This window comes from Lagenorhynchus albirostris, chromosome 1 (genome assembly GCF_949774975.1).
Source record: "Lagenorhynchus albirostris chromosome 1, mLagAlb1.1, whole genome shotgun sequence".
In the NCBI taxonomy this organism is placed as follows: Eukaryota; Metazoa; Chordata; class Mammalia; order Artiodactyla; family Delphinidae; genus Lagenorhynchus; species Lagenorhynchus albirostris.
Genome location: NC_083095.1, coordinates 123728973 through 123748598, shown reverse-complemented (window position 1 = coordinate 123748598; position 19626 = coordinate 123728973). Strand labels below are relative to the sequence as shown.

General features: G+C 41.9%; 1 protein-coding gene across 1 annotated transcript in view; it reads right to left on the bottom strand.

Moving 5' to 3' along the window:
* HACD3 (3-hydroxyacyl-CoA dehydratase 3) overlaps positions 1-12740 on the bottom strand; it is a 32591-nt gene extending 19851 nt beyond the window's left edge. The window contains exons 1-3 of the mRNA XM_060152207.1: positions 12509-12740; positions 2043-2085; positions 96-169 (exon numbers count right to left, since the gene is read on the bottom strand). Coding sequence (XP_060008190.1) covers positions 96-169; positions 2043-2085; positions 12509-12595 — 204 coding nt within the window. The 5' untranslated portion in view covers positions 12596-12740. The remainder of the gene's footprint in view (positions 1-95; positions 170-2042; positions 2086-12508) is intronic.
* Between the last annotated feature and the right edge of the window lie 6886 nt (positions 12741-19626).

Genomic DNA, 19626 nt, shown 5'->3' with positions numbered 1-19626 from the left:
CTTCTTCTTCCCCACAATCTTTGCTCCCCATTTCACAAAACTACGAGTATTTATTTCTTAAAATGGACAGGGAAGTGAGGAAGGAAAGAACATACCTCTGGCTTCACAAGGTCTAAGAACTCCAGGTGAAATTCATAAACATTGTCTCCTTTGGCACCATGCCCCTGAGCTATAAAGAAAGAAATGTGGGTTACTGTGAACTTGTGCAGAGCGAGGCCATTCAAATGTTAGCTTAGTGCAGTTCTTTCAGGGGTATGCAAATATTAATGGGTCCTGCAAATGAGTGGGGGCTTGTGAGCAGAGCTACTCAACAGCTAGATAAGCTAAATCCTGGACAAAAGTTTATCTCCTTATGTCTTTCTGGTGAGCAGTTCCAGAGTATTTACTTAATCTTCGAATGCGGCCTCAGTGATGCCCAGTACAAATAACAGGCAGGAAAAAGAACACAGAAAGCAAAGCCCAAGGTAACACATAGATATAAATTTAACTTTCACATTTACTTTGGCTCTGAATCCACAGCAGAGAAAAATCAAGTAGGTGTATTATCTTGACTGCGGTTAAGGAAAGCCACAGGATACATAGAAATGCTGGACTGTCTCAAAGAAAGCTGTAAATTTAACACCTTCCAACCAGGGGTAGATGATGGAGCAGCTGACTGTTCCTTTAGCATATCCCAAATGGAACAAAAAAGAAAAATAACATTTTCTCAGCTCATTCCTGAGAGGACAAACGGAAGTCGGAGGGAAGTCCTCAGGGTGACCATCATGCCATCCCTGTGCCTTGACATGGCTCCTTTCCCCAAAGCAAGCAGGTGCTGTGCCTAGGAGCCAGTGACTGCGGGACATCCCTGTCCTCTAACTCTCTCACTTGGTTCCCTCCTGCGATTATCTTTCTTCATCTGGCCATATGTGGTATGACTTGCCTAATACGTGCTACAGGTGGCTATCGTTCTCTAAGACCATAAATTCCTTAAGGTAGGACAGTCTGTAAGCTTCATGTGCGGCAAGATACACTTTTATCCTTTTATTCCCCCTCAAAATCTGAGCTGCTACCACCATTGCTCTCACCTGGAAAAGGAGATTCAAAAGCCAGGTTATGCTTTCAGGCAAGTATATTAAGGTAGATGGAGTCTCATGTAAAGCAGAAACTCTTCAATCTCCCATAATCGCAGTCACGTACTAATGACATTCCAAGGAACCAGAACAGAGAGAGAGCAGGGAGAATCCCACCCTATTATCACTGTTACCCTACTGGGTAACAATGAATCCAGACCTACCCTCTTAGGCGCAGCAGAAAGTTTGCTGGTGAACTGAGGAGGAAGGAGATGGAGGCAGATTCACAGAATCAAAGACTGTCAAGAGCTGGAAAGCTTTTAGATGTCATCGAGAGTGCAGTGCTTATTAAACTGGTCTGTACATATATCAGGGAGCCACAAAGTCTCATTAAGAAATTTTCTATTTGGGGGATTTTGTTATAATATTTTTAAAAAGAGGCATATTCTGGGTCATCTAGATGGCTACCTTATAATCAAGTACTACCACAGGAGTTCAGTGTTTGCAACTGTGTTCACAGCTGCAATGGAGCTAAATATCACTTAGAGTGACCATATTTAATCCATAACACGTATCTTAATCTAGGGTCTATGGCCCTGGAGGATCCTGTGGACGTGTGTTCAGGTGTCCATGGATCCTCAAGTTTGAGAGACACTGATTATAACCCAATACCCTCATTTTATAGGTCCAGAGAAGTGAATAAGTTGTCCGAGGTGGTCACAGATTTAGAGCTAGAAGATATAAATCTATTTTCTAGCCCATGATACCTTTTCTCTATATCTACTGCCTCTCCCAGGGGAAAACAGGATATTAAACAAATTATTGACTTTTCTAATCATACATCTCAAAACATTCTAGCTTATCCCACAAGTATCAGAGTGGTGAGCATCAACAGAAAGTGAATAAAATAAACAGATAAAAATAAAAAGCAACCACCACTATGTCTCTTTAACTGTGTAGAGGACTGAGAACATTTGCCCGGATACTGACCTTTGAAATGCAGCACATTTTCAGTGATGCTGATGGCAGGATTCTGTAGAAAGAGACCAAGGATGCAAGAAGGGCATTTTAATGAGAAAAATGGAATTAAAACCAGGGGCTTACTTCCCTCCATCCATCTGCCTTCTTGGGCACTCAACCTCCTGCCCTGTGCTTCCCCCAGAGAATATATTTGGTCATTTATCCACACCTCTGTGCAGGGTTTCTCTATGTCTATCTGTACCCATCTGAGATTGCAGGCTCCTGCAAGAAGGACCCTAAACTGCTCTGCTGTGCAGAACAATCAGATACTGAGTCAGTCCATTGTGCTCATGGTAAATGGTACATGGTGCCGTGTGAGGTGCTACGGAGGAATACACAGATCTCTAAGACTCAGTCCCTCAGCTGTGGAGGCAGAGAATCTAGTAGAACAGATGAGTCATTTCCTGTGAGAAGAAACGATATAGTATCAAGTAACATATGCTCAAGACCAAAAGAGAAGTAAAAAGCAGTTAAGTGTTACAGTCATTAAGAAGAGAGCACAATGGGAATAGAATGGCTGGGGAGAGCCTCACCAAGGAGTGAGACCCATGCTGCAACATGAAAAATAAATTAATTCCTACAGGTTAAGGCAAGGGCTGCGGATTACAGGCGGTTGGATGAAAATGAAACATGCAGTGCCTCAGCCTCAGGCTCCACACTCTTAACCCCTATCCAAACCAAGACTAGAAGAGATGGAAATTCTCCAAATTGTTCATTTATTCCCAGAAGTCGCTACATGCCTTTTAGCAGCATAATTTAAAGTGAAACAACTGAACTCTTTTTTCAGCGGATGAGAAACAGTTTATCTCCTAACTCCCAGCTCAAAATTATAAGCAAGAAGCAGCCTGTTTCCAGTGCCATAGCTAGTTCATTTATTTTTCTCCGGTAGGCTCCACTGGCTGTATTCCATCATGCATCAAAGGAAACCAACAAGACAGACAGAAGGTGAAGGGGGTGGTTTATACTAAAAGGCAGTGGGAGCCTAGATGCTCTATTCATAGCCAAGAGCATTAGGAAAAGGGGGAGCATGAAGGCTGGGTTGGGGGAGCATTTGAGCCAAGCTTTAGGTTAAGAACTTCCCAGGTGACAGTACAGACTTCAGGCTGAGAAGCTTACCCAAAGGGGCTAACAATCTAGATGATCTTCTCTGTGCCAGGAAGATGGAATTACGGAACCTCATCAAAACAGGCTACACTTTCAGGGGCATGGTTCCTCTATAAGGGAAACAGGGTTTTGGTATGAATATTATCATGAAAGCTAGAGTTCTGGCAAGTCTTGGTGGTACACTTCCTACCTAGGTCACTTCTTGCCCCACTCTGTGTTCCCCATATCTTAAATCACTTGGAAGGAAAAAAGGAGTTTGGGGGGCCCAGTTTATTCTCCTCAGACACAGATGTGTGAAACCAAGGTTTAAGCATCGAGCCACAGCACAGGGCCTGGATTTCACTAAGCATTCTGTGAGCCAGATTTCAGATGCTAACTCCTACCCAGCAGTACACCGGGCATGTCAGGTCCAGCTTCTCCAAAGGTGGTAATAGTTAAGGAATACATTTCAGTGAAAAAAAAGAAAGAAAGAATACCAGGAGATTCCTTGTCCTCTTTGCCCACTTTCCCGCAATGGTAACATTTTACAAAACTATAGTATAATATCACAATCAGGATATTGACATTGACACAGTCAACCTATCTTGTTTGAATTTTCCCAGTTTGACTTGTATTCATTTGTGTGTGTAAATTCTATACAATTTTATTACACGTATACATTCATCTACTCAACATCACAGTCAAGATACTGAACAGTTCCAGATCCCTTATGGTGCCCTTTTATAACCACACCCACCTCCTGCCCCCCTCTCTCAGCCCCCAAACTGGTCTTCTTTATTTCTTTTTGACTATCATTATGGACTTGTGGATTTCCTTTTTGATCCACTCTGCCAAAATCCAATATTATTCTTATTCTTTTTGGTGTTTAAATTGTTACAAATTTGGTCACAAATTGTCAAAAATTTGAAATCCCTTCAAACCAGCTCCTGTATTATTCTGATATGACCTTGTAGGCTTTGAGGATGTTGTACTTTCTCTGGCACAGACCTGGAAAAATTGGCCGTTTCTTCAAGGGGCCTCATAGTTCCTCTACTGCGGAATGATAATTTAGAAGCCATGATCTGGGCACACTGAGGTATACTCAGTGCTCATCTTCAGTGTCTAGCTAGGACTTTAAAAAATCATGTTGTCATAACGAAATGCCCAATTCAAAATTATGGGACTTCCCTGGCGGTCCAGCGGTTAAGACTCTGTGCTTCCAACGCCAGGGACGCAGGTTCGATCCCTGGTCGGAGAACTAAGATCCCACATGCCGCATGGTGCAGCCAAAAAAAAAAAAAAAAAAAATTACATTATAGGGCTTCTCCTTATCTTGTTATTTAATATTTGTATTTCCTTATGGTGAATATCTTGGTTCCTAATAACATTAACACACTTACTTCTTTGATCCTAAAGGTTTCAGAATTACATCAATATTTTTACTAACAAAAAAACCTATAAAGTACAATATTTATTTGCAGTTCTTTTTTGTCCTTAGAGTATATCTACTAAAGAACCAGAGTACTGTGTTCAAATGTTACTTGTACTAAGTTATTTATCTGTATGGTTATGTTATCAATTTGATATATAGTTAGGTCCTTTTGATTGTATTTAGTTTCAAGATTTTTCATTTTATCCTTTTTTATTGAATTTTAGTTTTTAATATGTAAAACATTTACATCATTCAAAAGTCAAACTTTACAGACAGGTATCTTCAGAAGTCCTATTTCCAAACCCATCCCCCTCCACCACATTCCCACTCACCACCCGTACGTAACCACTTCAGGGGCACCTGGTTTATCTTTCCTCTGTGTGTGTATATGTTTGGGAAAATAAATAAATATATTCAGACATTCTTATTTCCCCGTCTTTCTACACAAAAGATAGCACAGAATATACATTCTTAGGCACCTTGCTTTTTTCACCTAAATCAATCCTTACCAGTTCATAGAGATCTTACTCCTTCTTTTTTTTTTTTTCACTCATTCTTTTTGGGTGTATATGACAGTACACATTCTCTTTAATCCCCTTTTTGGATCCAAATTCTACTTATACTTAAAAACACAGCTCAAGGTCCACATCCTTGGCCACAGTGATCTATTCTCTGAACTCCAAGACCACTGATTTCTTTGCTCATCCCTTCCCTCCACCAAGAAAAACTTCTTTAAAAGTTATCTATAATTGGGTGGTGGTGCAGTGGTTGAGAGTCTACCTGCCGATGCAGGGACACGGGTGCGTGCCCCAGTCCAGGAAGATCCCACATGCCGCGGAGCGGCTGGGCCCATGAGCCATGACCGCTGAGCCTGCGCGTCCGGAGCCTGTGCTCCGCAACGGGAGAGGCCACAACAGTGAGAGGCCTGGGTACCGCAAAAAAAAAAAAAAAAGTTAGCTACAATCATTTGTTCTTCCCTACCACAAATACTCTGAAATCTACTCTGATCTAGCCTCCATCCACACCACTCCACTGAAACTATTATTACCAAGATCATCAATAACCTCCACATTGCCAAATCCAATAGACACACAATCTCGTCTTATTCAACCTCTAAGCAGCACTGGACAGAGCAGACCACACCCCACTGAAATATCCCTCTTTCCTGGCTTCGAGGACACTACAGGACACTGCATTGGATTTAATGCCTCATAGGCTACTCCTTCTCAATCTCCTCTGCTGGTGCTTTCTGCTCGGCTCAACTTCTAAATGTTCAAGTGTCTCAGGACGCAGTCCTGGGCTGCTTCTCATCTCTATCAGTTTTGGGGTTTTTTTTGTTTTTATTTAGGCTGCACTGGGTCTTAGTTGCGGCATGCAGGATCTTCACTGTGGCATGTGGACTCTTTGTTGCAGCATGCAGACTTCTTAGCTGCAGCATGCATGTGGTATCTAGTTCCCTGACCAGGGATCGAACCCAGGCCCCCTGCATTGGGAGCACAGAGTCTAACCCACTGGACCGCCAGGGAAGTCCCTCTCTATCAGTTTTTAATATCTATAAGTTTTCTGATATAAATTGGCATCTTGGGCCAAACTGAACCCACAATATTTTATATGGCCTACAGAGAATATTTTTTATTTATTAATTTTAATTCACCACAAAGTACTTTGCACCTTGGAATTTTGCAGTAGCTGTTCCCTCTCCCTATAATATTCAGTCCCCATAATTTTGCACGGCTTCTTAACATTTAGATATCTGCTCAAATGTCACCTCCTCCAAGAGACCTTCCCTGACTACCCAATCTGAAATAGTTGTCGTGATTCCTTCTCATATTTTTTTTCTTGCTTTACTTTCTTCATAACATTCATGGTTATCTGAAACTATCTGATGAATTTATCTGCTTCTATTGCCAGTCTTCCTCCACTGCCAACACCACTCAGTATATAAACTTCATGAGAGCAGGGACCTTGTCTGCCGTGCTCATGCCCAAGTCCCAGAGTCTAGAAGACTACCAAGCACACAGTAAGCATTTATATATTTGTTGAATAAGTATAAAACTATGAGGTTTTTTCATTTTAAAAAAATCTGGATTTTCAGCTTCTTCTTCAAAAATTAGAAGAATTAGATGCCAACCTCAGATCTGCATTCTTGAATGACAATAGCTACCCCCTTAATATGAGCCCTATCCTCTCCAATTAGCCACTTTCCTCACCCAGCTCATTTCACTAACATTCACTGAACACTCACTATATGCCAATTATTTTTCAAAGTATTCCACATTACTATCACACACACATACAAAAACCCCTATAAAATAGGTACTATTTACACAACAATTTTACATACAAAGAAACGGAGGTTTACAGAGATTATGTACCTAGTTTATATTACAAAATCAGCAAGGGGCAAAACCAAGATTCAAACCAAGGCAAACAGCCCCAGGCTCCTAACCATGACACGTTTTGGGCATTGATTTGGTAATCTCTGATCCATACTCTCTTCCTGGTGATCTCATCCTGCCTCAGGGGTTTTAAATACTAAAACTTATTAACTGACAACTCCAAAATGAAATTAATATCTCATTAATTCTAAAATGTACATTTTTCTCACATTTAATATCTCTAAAATCAGGATACTTATTAAAATTGACAGCAGCACCTTACACTTGCTTGGGCAAAGTAGCAACCATGACATGGTTGTCACTGTCTAGCATATGGGAGCTTGGCTGTTATTCCAGATGGCATGACTACACAGCTGCAACTCAATATTTCAGTCAAACCACTTAAAAGCCATTTCAGGAAGTAGTATGACTCCTGGTTTGTGTCTCAAGAATGTGCCAGCATCAAAACTTATAAATAGGTATGGACGGCTTGAACAAAAAATGAGATAACAGTAGAGCGTTCTTTCAGAGATGCTGCATTTACTGCTTTTAATGGCACAGAGGATGATACTATATGGAAAAACATGGACAGTGACATCTCTGAGTAGAAATGTGATTCAGAAGACTGGGACTTCCCTGGTGGTCCAGTGGGTAAGACTCTGAGCTCCCAACGCAGGGGGCCCAGGTTGATCCCTGGCTGGGGAACTAGATACCTCATGCATGCCACAACTAAGAAGTCCGCATGCCGCAACTGAAGATCCCACATGCCGCAACGAAGATCCTGCATGCCACAACTAAGACCTGGCACAGCCAAAATAAACATTTAAAAAAAAGAGTGGATTCTGAAATATGATGATGGTTTAGAACACCTCCACCAATTTTTCTGCTTATATTTTCATATTTATGTGTACAAGAGTGAGATTATACAGATAAAATGATAGATTTTATGATTTTTTCTAATTTATTAATTTATTTTTGGCTGCGCTGGGTCTTTGTTGCTGCGCACAGGCTTTCTCTAATAGCAGCAAGCAGGGGCTACTCTTCATTACGGTGCACGGGCTTCTCATTGAGGTGGCTTCTCTTGTTGCGGAGCACGGGCTCTAGGTGCATGGGCTTCAGTAGTTATGGTGCGCAGGCTTAGTTACTCTGCGGCATGTGAGATCTTCCCGGCCCAGGACTTAAGCCCATGTCCCCTGCATTGGCAGGCGGATTCTTAACCACTGCACCACCAGGGAAGCCCAACCACTATTCTAGAATTGGAGTTTATCATTCCCACTGTATTTCTTTACTCATGTACAACATGTTGGGTATTCATTACAATATAAACTTTTATTTTACATGTTACATAAGTGGTTTCATATATATAATATGAATATATATAATTCTTCAACTTGCTTTTTTTTTTTTTTCTTTTGCGGTACGCGGGCCTCTCACTGTTGTGGCCTCTCCCTTTGCAGAGCACAGGCTCCAGACGCGCAGGCTCAGCGGCCATGGCTCACAGGCCCAGCCGCTCCGCAGCATGTGGGATCTTCCCAGACCAGGGCACAAACCCGTGTCCCCTGCATCGGCAGGCGGACTCTCAACCACTGCGCCACCAGGGAAGCCCCTTGCTTTTTATTTGATATATTTCTAAACTTTATCCATAGATACAGCTGGTTCTGTTTCATTTATTTTAGCTGTTGTACAGTGTGCTGTTGTATAAATATACCAGTTTATCCATTCTCCTGTTGATAAGTACTGAGGTTGTTTTCAATTTTTTTTTGGCCGTAATGAACATACTGTCTCCTTGGGCATATAAGGAAGAGCTCAGTAATATGTGCCACAAATATCTGCCTCAAGCTTGTCTTAAATCTGTCATCTTTTTTTTTTAGGGTTTATGTTTTTGTGTCTTAACACATTCTTCCCTGTTCCAGTATCATAAAGACAGTCTCCTATATTTTCTTTTAGTAGTTTTGCTTTATGCATTTAGTTCATTAGCCCACCTGAAATTGACTTTCGTGTACAGCATAAGGCAAGATCTTACTTTATCTTTTTGCCATTTAGATTACCAGTTGTCCCACTACAATCTCCTGAATGGTTCATCCTTTCCCCTATTAATTTGTAAAGCCACCACTGTTGTTCAATAAGTTTTCATATATGGATAAATCTGCTAACAGCCTCTATTCTGTTCTATTGCTCTTTGTGCTTCTCTCTCATCTAAGGTTTAGTATCACAATAATAATCCCTTACACTTGAATAGCACACTAGAATTCACAAAGCACTTTCAAATCCATTATCCAATTTAAGCCTCAAAACAACCCTGTGAATTAGGTGTTATTATTCACATTTATTTGCATGAAAAGACACAGGCTCATAAAGGTTAGGTGAATAATCCACGGACACCAGATATTAAGTGGAAGAGCAAGGACCCAATCTCATGCCTTCAGTTACCACTCTTTCCACCAGACTCTCTATTAGGTAAGGTCAAAAACAGTGTCTTTCAAACAGCTCCGAAACAGAGCTATGCACACTGCCCTCATATAACTGAAACAAACAAAAACCTTGATAAATGAACAAATGCTTTAACAACTATGGTTGTTGGCACAAGTCTGTCCTTCATGCTTATCCTGAAAACAAACTCTATTCTGAAAGTAACCCTGCCCTAGCCCCACTGTCTGCAGCTCCAAAGACAGAGTAGAGATGTGAAAACCTGATGGTTCTCTGTGTCTCAGAAAGGGAAAGGAGCAGGGCTGATGCCCCCAAACTGGAATTCAGCATCAAAACTCATTTACACATATGCTTCAAAGAGCAGGGGAGGATAGAGAGCTGTCCAACAACCCAGTACCTAGCTTAAGGGGAGACAAAAGTAGGTGCTCCACAAACGGTTTTCATTAAACAAGTAAACGAATTGCTTCATCCCAAGCCAGAATCACCAGTTTCATAGGCCCTGAGAACAATTAATTGGAAAATTTTTTAAAAGGAGCAGCTCCTGACATTCAAAAGCTGGCCTGGCACTCCCAGCTAGAACACGTTATTCTGTTATTTATTGGACATAAACAATCTCACAGAATACCCTGATAAAATGAGGCAAAGGCCATTTCATAATTTTGTGTAAGCACAGATAAAAACATAGCCACAATGCCACTCACAAAATACGAGACACCCTTCCTCTCTTGGCCAAAATAAGTGACTGCCACTTCTCTACCAATTAGTTTTATTCTTGTTCTGGTCTCTCTTTCCTATATATAAGATTTATTCAGATACCCAACCATAGAATTGCCCGCTTTCTGACAGCATCTAATCTAAAGTGAATCCTTGCTTCCTTAGTCTGTCCCCCAATCACCAAAGTCCAAATTCTATAATCAATTTTGAGCAAACCCATGGAGTATGCTCTCCCTTGCTGATATGAGCACTAAACACAACTTGTTTAACTAGAGGTGTGTTCCTGGAACTCTTTGGCTGTAGGGCATTGACACGTACAACAAGTTGGACAATCTGAAAGTCTATGCCGTCCTCTTTCTGGCAAGTTCTCCCAGTCTCAGTTTGACAAGAATACTTCACCTTATTTCTGGAAGTCACCTCTAACTAACGAAAAGAGAGGTACCGAATTCCTTTAACACCAGGGACCTGGTCCAGTATTCAACTCCGACTCTACAAATAAACATACTCATGCACAAAACTTTTTGTTAGTATATAATATGCTTCCTCCTAGATAGAATGCCGTTGGAAAGCTGAGTCTGTCTGACTCATTTTTATAAATCTGTAGTATTTCACACATGGTAGGGGGTTTCTTTTATGAATGGTATTAACATGTTACTTTAAAACTAATGGTAGTTGAAATGGATGCCTCAGAATTACAGATGGGAAATCCAAGAAAAACCAAAAACTCAATTGGGGAAAAAGATTTATTTTTTCCCAAAGAATAAAAAAAGGATTTCTCTCTCCAAAAGAAAATTCCATTTTTCCCTCCACCGTTACATTTCTTTAACTATAATATATTCCAATCACATACTTTTATGTTTTAAAATATACCAAATATGATTAACACATGTGTTCATGTTTCTTAACTAAAAGGTTTAGATCTTTCAGGAAAAATTTAAGTATGATGCATTCTTTCATTTGCCCAACTAATTTCCATTTTTTTCCACCAACACCACCCCACTTCCCCTAAAAACAACTTTTCTGTTTGTAGCTTCAAAAGCATCCCAGAATATTACATCCTTATTACAACTAGAGAGGGCCTGAGTTTATTAAATTGGTCTACACAATGTTTAACTGAATACTTAAGAGAGATTGCCATGACACAAGTTCTGTACTTTTCTTATTGACTGATGTTAGAGTCCTCTCTAGAAGGACACTTTGATCCCCATCTACAAAGATTTTGTTTGTTTTTTCCTTTTTTATTAAAACACCGTGGAGCAGAGTAGAGGGACACAGCAAAGAACATTTATACATCCTCTGACGCAAAAGTGTAATTCAGCCTGGTTTAACACATTAAATGACACAGGTTATTTAAAGGCATTCTGGTCAGTATTGTCTTAAGTTTCAATGGGAAAACAAGTTTATATTCCAGAAGAAAAGATTAAGTTCAACAAATTCAAGTCCACACTCAAAGAGCACCTACACCTTGCAAGACAGTATATACCAGATGGGCTGACAGATCCCAACATAAACGCCTGACTCCGAGGCAGAGAGAGTTAAGGGGAGTGAAGGAGGTTACAAAGTGCCATAAATGTCAAGGAGAGTAGGGAGTAAGAATGTAGAAAGAACATTCCAGACTGAAAACTCCAGTTCCTCAAAAACGGGAATCCTGGATGGTTTGGACCAAGACAAAGGGGTACACAGGTCCTGAGAGCTCCACCATTTAGGAGGCCTCAGCTTGTTCTCATGAGGGCCAATGAGATCAAGCATAAATACTCAACATAACTTAATTTTGTAGTTATCTATGCAACTCAGCAAACCTGAGCTCACAGTCTTCAGAACAGGGTGGGGGGGGGAATCACTTCTTCGGGGTCTTATGGACTTTAGAACTAACATTAACAAGAACTATTTCCATCACTTAATGGTTGGGAGGTGGGTGTGACCCCTCCAAGGCAGCGGCGGGCCTCGTGAAGGTCCGAGGGGACCCGCTAGACCTCTCTGGCCAGCGCTAGACGTCCAGCCACGGCCCGGCAAGCCACTGTCACACTGCACCCCGGACCCAAAGACATCCCACGCCTCGAAGAGCTTCGGCAAACACGAACTCCGACGGCCAGGCCTTCCGGGCCAGGCTTGGGCTCCACCAGGCCGCAGACTGCGAACAAAGAGGAGGCCCGGAGTAGCCTCCGAGGCCCGCGCGGGGCTCACGCAGCACCCGAGGTACCTGAAGCCTTCAGGGGGTCGCGCCCAGGGTCTGCCTCCATGTGGGCCAGCTTTTGCTCGGGCCTGGACGCCGAGGGCGCACCGAGTCCTGGATCCCGTTGGCGCTCTACTGGCTCGCCGGTACGCACCCGGACAAAGGGGACTGGGGTCCCAGCGGTTCCCAGGAGCCGAGACCCGCGCACGTCCCGCCGCCCTGCCTTTACCTGCACGTCACTCAGCTCCACGCGCAGATACAGCTCGCGGTGCCGCTGAGCCCAGTAGACGTGCGGCGTCAGCACCTGATTCTCCATGACCACACTGCCCAGGGCGCGGGGAAACTAGGCTCGCTGCCTCAGGCAGGTCGTGCGCGTCTGGAGCTGGCCGAACACAGGCCGCAAGACCACCTCGCTCCGAAGTGCCTGCAGCCCGCAGCCTCTATACGACCCACGCTCGCGGGACGCGCCTGCGCAGTGGCGAGCAAAGGAGGCAGCGGCGCGGGCTCCGGGCTTCAGGGCGAGCCGGGTGGGGGCGGGGCGGGGCGGGGCGGGGCGGGGCGGAGGCGGGAGGGGGCGGGCCCAGGAGCGTGTGACGCCCCTGCTTGCTGCTGCCGCCTCTGGAGTCGACAGGTGCTGTGCAGTTACCTCTCTTCTTCTGGAGGACGGTTAAAAATAAGCGTAAAAATTAAAAAACGCTGGAGACTGATGAGGAACCGATCAGCATGGAGAAGGGGCTTGGATTGGTGTATCTGGAAGGTTCCTCCCATTTGTCATTCATTAATTCAACATTTACTGAGCACCTGCTGTGTGCCCAGGCTTCAAAGCTAAGCACCAGAGCTTCAGGAGTAAGACACAGCACCTGCCGTCCTGGAACCCGTAGTCTATTAAAAGACGCAAGCAATTACAGACATAATAAGGATGATGATGGTTATAGGGGAAGCGGTGTGGGAGAGAATGAAAGAGTGTTCTAAGAGGGGAGAGTAAGCGTAAAGGCCAGAGATTTCCAGCGCTATTCCATAGAACTTCATACGATGATGGAAATACTCCATTCTGCGCTGTCCATGACGGTAGCCACTAGCCATATGGGGCTTCTGAGTACATGAAATGTGGCTAAAGAAACTGAGAAACTGAATTTTTTGTTTCACTTACTTCTAATTAATTTAGTCACAAATTAATAGCTATTCTATGGGACAGCACAAGAGACTTGTCTCCTTTGAAAAGGAAACCCAAACTATAGACAACACTAATTTATGTCTAATTTAAACTATCTCGTCTGTATCCACTTTCATCTCCAAGTCTGCTTTCAGTGAAGAATTTAATAGGAAGCAACATTACTATGAAAACCAGAAATCTGGGACAAAAATGAACCTTATTATTCAGTTCTGTTAGCACCCATTTATTTAGCAAAGTTCTGAGCCCAGGGATCCAGAGATGAAATGATGCCAGTTCTCAGAAAACATTTAGCTCAGGAGGTAGGTCATATAAAATATAGAGGGTTTTAATATGGGGAATATACTGAGCTCAGAAAGAGGCAGGCAGGTAGGAGCTAAGGGTTGTAGGAACCAGTGGCAGACATTTGAGAGCAAATCCTTGAGAGCTGGACAGTGAAATGGAGGAGGAATTTGATAGAGGAAGAAGCGGAGGTAGGGCAGTGGATGCACAGGGCAGGAGACCAAAGATGAAGAGATATGAAATGTTCTGCATACTGGGGGTTAAGGGCATGGAGGGGAGAGCTTGCTCTGGGTCTGGTAAGACAGATAGGGAGTGGCTTAAGAAAGTCTTTGTTTCAATGAGGTGTTTGTACTATATTCCACAGATACATGAGAGTCAAGGAAGTTTGTTACAGGAGATCAGGAAAATCAAATATGTGCTGGGCAAAACAACCTGTCAGTGAGGAGAAACTGGTAGTAGGCAAACCAGTTGGAGGTGATGCAATCTGCCTGTTATGAGATAATGAAAACGGTAACCCTGATAGCCTTGAATTTTAAAAATAATAATTTTTTGAAATGATAAAATTATTTTTATTACATTGCTTTTACTACAATATAGATGCTATATAGGGCACTTTAAAAAAATTGAAGTATAACTTATGTATAGGAACCAGGCAAATTTCAAATATTCCACTTAAGCTGAATTTTTGCATGTTTATACCTGTGTAATTAATTACTATCTAGATCAAGATCCGGAACATTTCCAGCATCCTACGGATTCTCTCATGTCAGTGTACCTTTGCATCCCATCCCCTACACCCCAATAATTACTATCCTGACTTCAATCACCATAGAGTAGTTTTTGTCTATTCTTGAATTTCGTGTAAATGGAATCTACCAGTATGTACACTTTGTGTCTGGTTTCTTTCATTCAACATAATGTATTTGAGATTTATCTATATTGTGTGAATCACCAGTTCATTCTTTTTTGGGTTTTGTTTGTTTTATTTCACAGAATGAATGTATCACAAATTATCCATTCTCCTGATGATGAACATTGCATTGTTTTCAGTTTTTAGCTAGGAACATTTATGTACTTGTCTTTTGGTGGATATTTTCTTGGGTAAATACCTAGGAATGGAATTGCTAGATCATAGAATATGTATGTTGAGCTTCTGTAGATACCGTTAGTCAGTCTTACAAAGTGTTTTGATCAATTTACACTCCCACAAGCAATATTTAAAAGTTCTAGTTGCTCCATTTCCTTGGTATTTTCAGTCTTTTAAATTTTAGTCATCCTGGTGGCTGTGTAATAAAGAAAAATAATTTCAGTTTAGCATATTTGAGCCCTGAAATTTATCAGCTGATCTCTATCCAAGGCGAATTGAGTCCAAGTCTATTGGTAAGCAAGGAGACTGAATGACATTTTGCCTCAGATGCTCCATAAGAAAAGTCCAATGGAAGGGGGTTTATCCAGCCTGGTTCAACCACCACTAACCTACTGGATGACTTCTCTGGGCCTGAGTTTCCATATCCATCAAATGAGAGAGTTGGACTCACTCCCCTCCAATGTTCTTATCAGCTATTCCTAAATTTTCCTGTGAGAAGGACAGCTATTGTGGAACTCTCTCTCTATGAGAAATCCAGTAAAAAAAAAAAAAAGATATTGAAATGGAGAAGGGAAAGAGTAACATCCAGGTAAACTATAAAACTAAAAGATGGCAGAGGGGCTAAAAAGGCAGAGCACAAGTAGCCCTGCCAAGCTGAAACAGGTAGGGCTGATGGTTTTATGATAATGCTAGTCAAATTAAAATGCAAATGAAGCACTGTCTTCGTGTTCTCCCTTCCAGATGCAGCCTTCCCAGCCTCGTGTGGCCCCGGGTCACCTCTCCTTTCTCTGGCCATCAGAAGCATTTGCTGAGTGTTTCCTCTGGATGAAGCACATGCTCAGTGCATAAGTCTGTACTCCTGCCTTTGGCAAGTGATCATACACATTCTCCTTGTTCACCTTTTTACAGAATCTTTTATTCCTGGAAGAAGTTTTGGAAAATGAGCTGTAGAATTTGGCTGTTTTGTGCCTCACCCAGGATCACCCAGCCAGATATCCTTAACCAAAATCAGGTTACTATCTAGATGGCACAAAGCTGAGAGTGGAGAGAGACTGACAGATCAGCCCAGGCATCTACTGGGGAATTCAGGCAGCCAGCTCATATCCCTGTAACCTCCTAACTATGCCAGGAGAGTGGTGAGCATTGCAGCCAGTCATTGCCAGAAAAATCTTCCCCTCAGCCTGTCAATACACAGTTCAGAATAATATGCAGAGATGGCCCCTTCCTTGAGTGCAGGGAGTAGCCTTTCCACCCTATCCAGTTTGACCTACCTGATAATTCTTGGCTTTCAAATACATGGTTGCCAGGTACAGACAGTTGGCATGCTACCACTTATGTAAAAATTGTGGAGTAGTGGGAGGAATAATACATTTGTACATAAGCATTTGTTTATGTATCATAAAATATTACTGGACAGTATATGCAAGAAACCAATAACATCAGTTTCTTGTGGGGAAGGAAACTGGGTGACTGGAAGACCAGCATAGCAGAATATTTTTTACTATATACCCTTTTATTCAAAAACTTAAATACGCAAAAGAAAATTAGCTGAAAAGCTCTTTTTTGTTATGGCAGCTTGGTTTATACTATGCCTCCAAAAGGTATAAAATATGGAGGAAGTGGAAAAACAAACTAGCTCATCGTACCCTGATCAACTGCTATTAATGTGTATATTACATGCTTGGGATCTGTTTCCTCAACTAGATTATAAATCTCCCTGGAACACAGATTGCTTCCTTTTGGTATCCTGTAGCATCGAGTACAATGTCTCAGAAAGTAGATGCTTAAAATATGCATGTTGATGATAATGCCCAGTGCTAGAAAAGTTTTAGTGAAATTGACACATTCATGCTGAATGTAACTAAGGGCAATGTGAATTTGTGGAATCATTTTGGAATGCAGTTTTGCAATATGTAACAAGATAAATGGAGATGTTTATGCTGATTGGCCTTGTAATTCCCCTTTGGGGATTTTATTCTAAGAAAATAATTTCAAGGAAGGAAGATGTATATATGAAGATGTTCATGATGTTACATGTTGAAACATTGGGACTTACTCAGGAATGACCAAATGTACTGTGGTATAACAACTCAATGGAAAACTGTACAGCTGTGCAAAATGATGAATAGGAAACTAGCAATATTGAAAATGTTTATGATAAGAAATACAAAAATTTTGATTACAACTTTATATAGTGCTAAGATACTGGGGAGTAACTTGTCTTTTTGTTTTCTTCCTTTATAACCCTTGATCCTTCCCTACATAGGGAGCTAGCATGAGGCAACCATGCTTTCTGGGAGTTATAACTCTGGGATTAGAAAACAGACATCAGATTCCTCTCTTTTAAGCTCAGTTGCACATTCAAGACAGAAAATATTTGGAATAATATGCAGACTAAATAAAAATTATCCAAGCATAGGAGGGAAGAAAAAGTCATTTTACAGATGAGAGAAATAAAACTTAGAGAGGCCCAATATTAAACTGTTAGTAAGGAGAGGAGCCAGGATGTGAACCCAGGTCTGCCTGACTCCAGGAATCCGTGCTCTGATCCATGAGTACCTGAGCAAAATTACCACTGCCTGAAGATCGTGGAATGGTAGATGCAGAAAGACTGGGAGACAGGTTGGTCTCTGATGAGGCCCCATGTGAAAAGATGTCAGGTTCTCTAAAACATGAGGTCAGAACTGGATGAGGACCTGATTACCTCAAATAGGCACTGATTTCAAGATGCAGCCCAGGGTACCCTGGGAAGAGTTCTCACTTGTCCACCCTAGCTTTCACTCACACTTACCTGCCTGCTGTCCTTTATGTCAAAATATGATTGTTTCATGATGCTTTGCGATTTTTTTCAGTCTACAGCAGGGACGGATTTGTATCAACCCCACCATGCTATTTATTCAGACCACGTGTGCTAGATAACTTGCCTTTTCCTGAGGAGTTCCTAGAGTGTAGGGCAGCATAATATAGCTAAGTAGGCTTTGTCAAGCACACAGTTTGCTTGTGTTTGGCAAGGCCCAGGCCTGACTGATTCAGCCAGTAAAGATACAAGGAGCCAGTTTAGGGACTTCCATGGTGGTCCAGTGGTTAAGATTCCGCCCTTCCAATGCAGAGGTGAGGGTTCAATCCCTGGTTGGGGAATTAAGATCCCACGTGCCACGAAAAACAAAAAACAAAAAACCAAGGAGCCAGTTTAGCCTCAGACAGTTTATTACTTACATGTATAACAAAGGGAAGAATGCATCAAGGTGCCAGTGGTCCTTGTCCCATGTATGAAAAAGGACACTACTGAAGCAAAAGAAGGGGCCAGGTGACTGCAATGTACGTTCTAGGTAACTGGCTTCTGAGGAGCCAGTTCTAGGCTGCAGCCAGTTCTAGGTTTTTATATTCTCAGCTCTATTCTGACGGGGGTGGGGTAGAAAGCCCACACCTCATCAGAACCTAGGAGGGTTGTGAGAGAACACTCCTGGCTGTCACAGGGGAGAACCCCAGGGGAGATTGCCTCAAGGTCTTCATAAGACTGTTCCTTTCCAGTTCTGGAAAGATCACAAAGCCTTCTGCTACAACTCAGATAACCGTTGGTTCCAGCCTTTGCCTATGAGGCCTATGTGGATACATGCAAGGTGGCCAGGGTGCGTGATGGAGATGTTCCCCCCACAGATTTCTCAGGGTTAGAGGCTTTTTAACCCTGCCACAGAAAGAGAAAATAACACTGAAAACAAAGAAATCTGAATTCAAATCTAGTTCAGTCTGTCATTAGACATATGATTTCAGCACATCCTTTACCTCTCTGGAGCTTGTTTTTTTCTTTTCTTTTCTTTTTTTTTGGTGTTTTGTTTTGTTTTCCCCTGAGGTTTGCTGTTAACCTCTCTCTTTTTTTTAATTTTTATTTTTTATTGCAGTATAGTTGATTAACAATGTTGTGTTCATTTCAGGTGTACAGCAAAATGATTCAGTTATACATATACATGTTTCGATTCTTTTTCAAATTCTTTTCCCATTTAGGTTATTACAGAATATTGAGCAGAGTTCCCTGTGCTATACAGTAGGTCCTTGTCGATTATCTATTGGAGCTTGTTTTTTGAAATCCATAAAATTATATTTTTTCTTTGCTTTTGGGGAGGTCTTTTTCCTCTTATTCAAATATAAACTGCACAAAGTCAGGGATTTTGCCTACTTTATTCACTGTTGTAGCACCAGTGCTTGGAACAGTGACAGGCACATGGCAGAGATTCAGTAAACATTTGGATGAATGAAATGAAGTGCAAGATGTTTCATTGTATTTTGTTAGCATGTGCATCTGCATTCAAAGCCTTAAAACCTACTTTCGGGTGTTATTTTTTGTTTGGGGGTTTGTTTGGTATTTTTGCACAAAAGTCATAGAGGAATCCCAGTGAAAACATGACTGTACTTTTAGAGGAACTCAACTCAAAAAAAAAAGCCTGAGCAAAGACTCATTTAACCTCAGAGTGAATAATTGCATACTGAGGAGTAGAACATGGCACCCAGATGGATCTTTTATTACAATAAAGCCTAATTACACACACCTCTGATAAATGGGTCCTTGTAATAATATAAAATAGGGAAGGTCCAGCTTGTCCACTGTTTTGTTCTACACCTTCCACTTTCCCAGTCATCTCCCAAGTCTCCCCTTTTCTCTTTCTCTCAGCCAATGTATGGTGTAGAATAGGAAATACATTGCGGGTCAAGAGACCTGCCTCTGGTCCTGATAATAGCAAACCACTCACTTCCCTACCCTGGGCCCCAGTTCCTTCATCTTTAGGTGTTTGTATGACACACGTGGTTTTCC